Below are 3,346 nucleotides of genomic sequence, written 5' to 3'. Positions count from 1 at the left end.
TGGCCCATAATGCGAAGCCGCCGAAGACGAAGATCTATCCGAGGAGGAAGGTCTCACCCTGGACTGCATCGCCATTGATGATCGTAGGAGCCATCAAGCCTGACGGCGACGACACAGAGGAACTCTCAATGAAAGCACCAATGTCGGTGTCAAAACCGGCGGATCTCGGGTAGGGGGTCCCGAACTATGCGTCTAGGCCGGATGGTAACAGGAGGCAAGGAACACGAAGTTTTACCCAGGTTCGGGCCCTCTCGATGGAGGTAGAACCCTACGTCCTGCTTGATTAATATTGATGATATGAGTAGTACAAGAGTAGATCTACCACGAGATCGGAAAGGGTAAACCCTAGAAGCTAGCCTATGGTATGATTGTTGTTGTGTATGTTGTCCTACGGACTAAAAACCTTCCGGTTTATATAGACACCGGAGAGGGTTAGGGTTACACAAAGTCGGTTAGAATGGTAGGAGATCTGCATATCCGTATCGCCAAGCTTGCCTTCCACGCCAAGGAAAGTCCCTTCCGGACACGGGACGAAGTCTTCAATCTTGTATCTTCATAGTCCAGGAGTCCGGCTGAAGGTATAGTCCGGCCATCCGGACACCCCCTAATCCAGGACTCCCTCAGGAAGGGTTGACAAGAGATAACTACCATTGACAACCACGGTCGTTGTCGCCTCAGCGGTAGTCATAGCAGTGCAACTCCTTGGACCTTCTTCTTCTTCTTCCATGACACACACTTTTCCCATTCATTTCTCTTGCTTAGCGGTGAAAGGGGCAACGTCATACAGTCACACATATTTCTAGATTCTTGCTACGACGAGCTCCCAGGACCATTGGATTCGATGTTAGTAAGCCCGTGATGGTCGGATCCTGACAACAGTGAGTCGAGTCTGCCAAATGAACATGTGGGCGTCAAGAGAGGGATCTACTCAGACATCATGGCGGCGAGACGAAGATGTTTCGGAGCACTGGTTGGTTTCCATGCGTGATTCGAGGAAGGACCAAGGGGATCGTCACTTTCCCAAAAGATAGGCAAGTGTGACTTGAAATTGGGGAGAACAAAATTAGGCGAGGAGATCAGGGAGCTGCTAGAGACATGTTGTGTGCTTTCTTCATCACGCGGGAGTGACCGGGTCGCTCCAGACCCTTTTATTTTTAGAAATTAAATCTAGACATATTTTTTTGATAAAAAATATTAGATCAACACAACATTGGACATAACCAAATATAGGGCAAGTGAACTCATCGACGTGGAAACAACACTAATTAGGGACAGATCGTGAGTACAACTATATGCCTCCAAATTATCATCGAAGTTGTGACTGAATATATCGTTGCCGCACCATTGTAATTCACACGAATGCGGGACAACATCAAGAAATCGGACCATCGAACTACCTGCAAAGACTTGTAAAGGAACAAGTAGATCGCCGCATGAGATGAAGATTAGCAATCGTAATAAGCATATCAACTAGAGACCACCCCGATCTAGATAGACATCCACGTAGGAGGTAAACGGCGCGCCATTTAAGCCCGTTTAAACCCACTTATCGATCTAACAGTTTAAGAAAAAATTGCTAAACAAAATGCTATTCCTCCGCCCCAAAATATAAGATAATTTTTGATACTATCATAATGTTGTAAAAAGTGATCTTATAGAAGTATGAACGGCCGCCATGCACGTGCGTTTGAACGGCTATCGAAACCTGTACGTCAAACACCCCGCCCGGACAGCCGATCTCGGCCGTTGAAGGCGCCCACGGTACACCGCAAATAGTCCAAGTGTCCAACGCTCTTCCACGACCCCACACCCACCTCCCTCGCCGGGCCCCACACACCCTCGACCCACTGCCGAGCGAGCACCAAACCAAACTCCATTTAAGGAACCAGCTCAAGCTCCAGAGCCTCGTCCCAAAGACTCCACACACACGCCTCACAGAAGCCCAGAGCATAGCAGAGCAGAGCCGAGCGGGAGCGGCCATGGCGTCGTCGAGCTTCAAGGTGACGCGGATCTCGGAGGGCGCGGTGAAGCCGGCGTCGGAGACGCCCGACCACACGCTGCCGCTGGCGTGGGTGGACCGGTACCCGACCCACCGGGGCCTGGTGGAGTCGATGCACATCTTCCGGTCCGGCGCCGACGCGGCCCCCGCCGTGATCCGCGAGGCGCTGGGCAAGGCGCTCGCCTTCTTCTACCCGCTGGCGGGCCGCATCGTGGAGCAGCCGGAGAAGGGGTGCCCCGCCATCCGCTGCACCGCCGACGGCGTCTACTTCGCTGAGGCCGTGGCCGAGTGCAGCCTGGAGGACGTGCGGTTCCTGGAGCGCCCCCTGCTGCTCCCCAAGGAGGACCTCGTCCCCTACCCCGCCGCCGACCTCTGGGGCGTCGAGCCCCACAACACCATCATGATGATGCAGGTATGCACATGCTCCCACCGACCACGCCGGCGGCTGGCCGGCCGCCGTGATTCTTAAGCTAAATCGGTCGCCGTAGCATCGTTGATCCGGTCGCGTGAGGAGAGAGAGCTAGATCCGCGCGCGCGGGGGTAGATCTGGGGAGCAGAGGCGATAAGTCAAAAGCTGATGGGTGGATGGATGGCGTCGTCGTGGGAAGCTTCTCCCATTTTCCCCCTTCGACGCGTCGTGGGTAGGTAGTGGCGAGTGGAGACGATTGGTTGACGGTGTCGGTCGGGGAGGCTGTCACGCGGCCCCCACCGGCGTCACCCATCATCGGTCTTCGTAAAGGTGATTACGACCTCGCACGGAGCAATTAACGGCTACCCGGAGTTGACGTGGCCGGAGTTACCCGGAGTGGTGAAGCCGAGAGCTCGTGGTGTGTGCCTGTGAAGTGTGAGGCATACTGCCGTGATTGGCAACGGCAGGCTTGCCACTTTCGTTCTTAGGACAGGGTTAGCTGAGCCGTTGCTGTGACGCCATCGACTAGGTTGAGTACTCCGATAAGAATGCCGGACGCCATCGACAGGGTTAGCTGAGCCGTTGCTGTGACGCCATCGCGAAATCCCGGCGTTCTCCCGGCGTTTCAGGCGAGGCGGCCGAGCGCGGCCACGGGGTGCCTCCCTCGCGGCGCCACTGCGTCACTGCACTTTTGTTCTGTTGCGGGTTGCGTGTGCGTAATGCCGCCGCTGCCTGCGACGGTACGTGCCACCAAGCACGACTTTGCTTCGACCTCAGGCGACCACCATTACGCGGCGTGCTACGGTGGTGGGCAGTGATTAGGTAGAACCGCACTCGCGTACGTAGGGGAGGATTCCGTCCATCATTCCGATCATTCCGGGGCTGAAAGTGACCGCCATGGGACGAGGCCGGAGCTGCCGAATTTTGTTTGACCTCTA

The 3,346-nt window shown here is 55.2% G+C and overlaps 1 protein-coding gene across 1 annotated transcript in view; it reads left to right on the top strand.

Annotated features, from left to right (window-relative positions):
* Nucleotides 1–1,902: 1,902 nt before the first annotated feature.
* LOC119267249 (acyl transferase 9) overlaps nucleotides 1,903–3,346 on the top strand; it is a 3,408-nt gene continuing 1,964 nt past the window's right edge. Inside the window, exon 1 of the mRNA XM_037548607.1 lies at nucleotides 1,903–2,411. Within this exon, the coding sequence (XP_037404504.1) occupies nucleotides 1,980–2,411 (432 nt within the window). The 5' untranslated portion in view covers nucleotides 1,903–1,979. The remainder of the gene's footprint in view (nucleotides 2,412–3,346) is intronic.

The sequence above is a fragment of the Triticum dicoccoides genome, chromosome 3A, assembly GCF_002162155.2.
Source record: "Triticum dicoccoides isolate Atlit2015 ecotype Zavitan chromosome 3A, WEW_v2.0, whole genome shotgun sequence".
Lineage (NCBI taxonomy): Eukaryota > Viridiplantae > Streptophyta > Magnoliopsida > Poales > Poaceae > Triticum > Triticum dicoccoides.
Note: the sequence above shows the minus strand (reverse complement) of the source record. Positions and strands in the feature narration are given on the sequence as shown.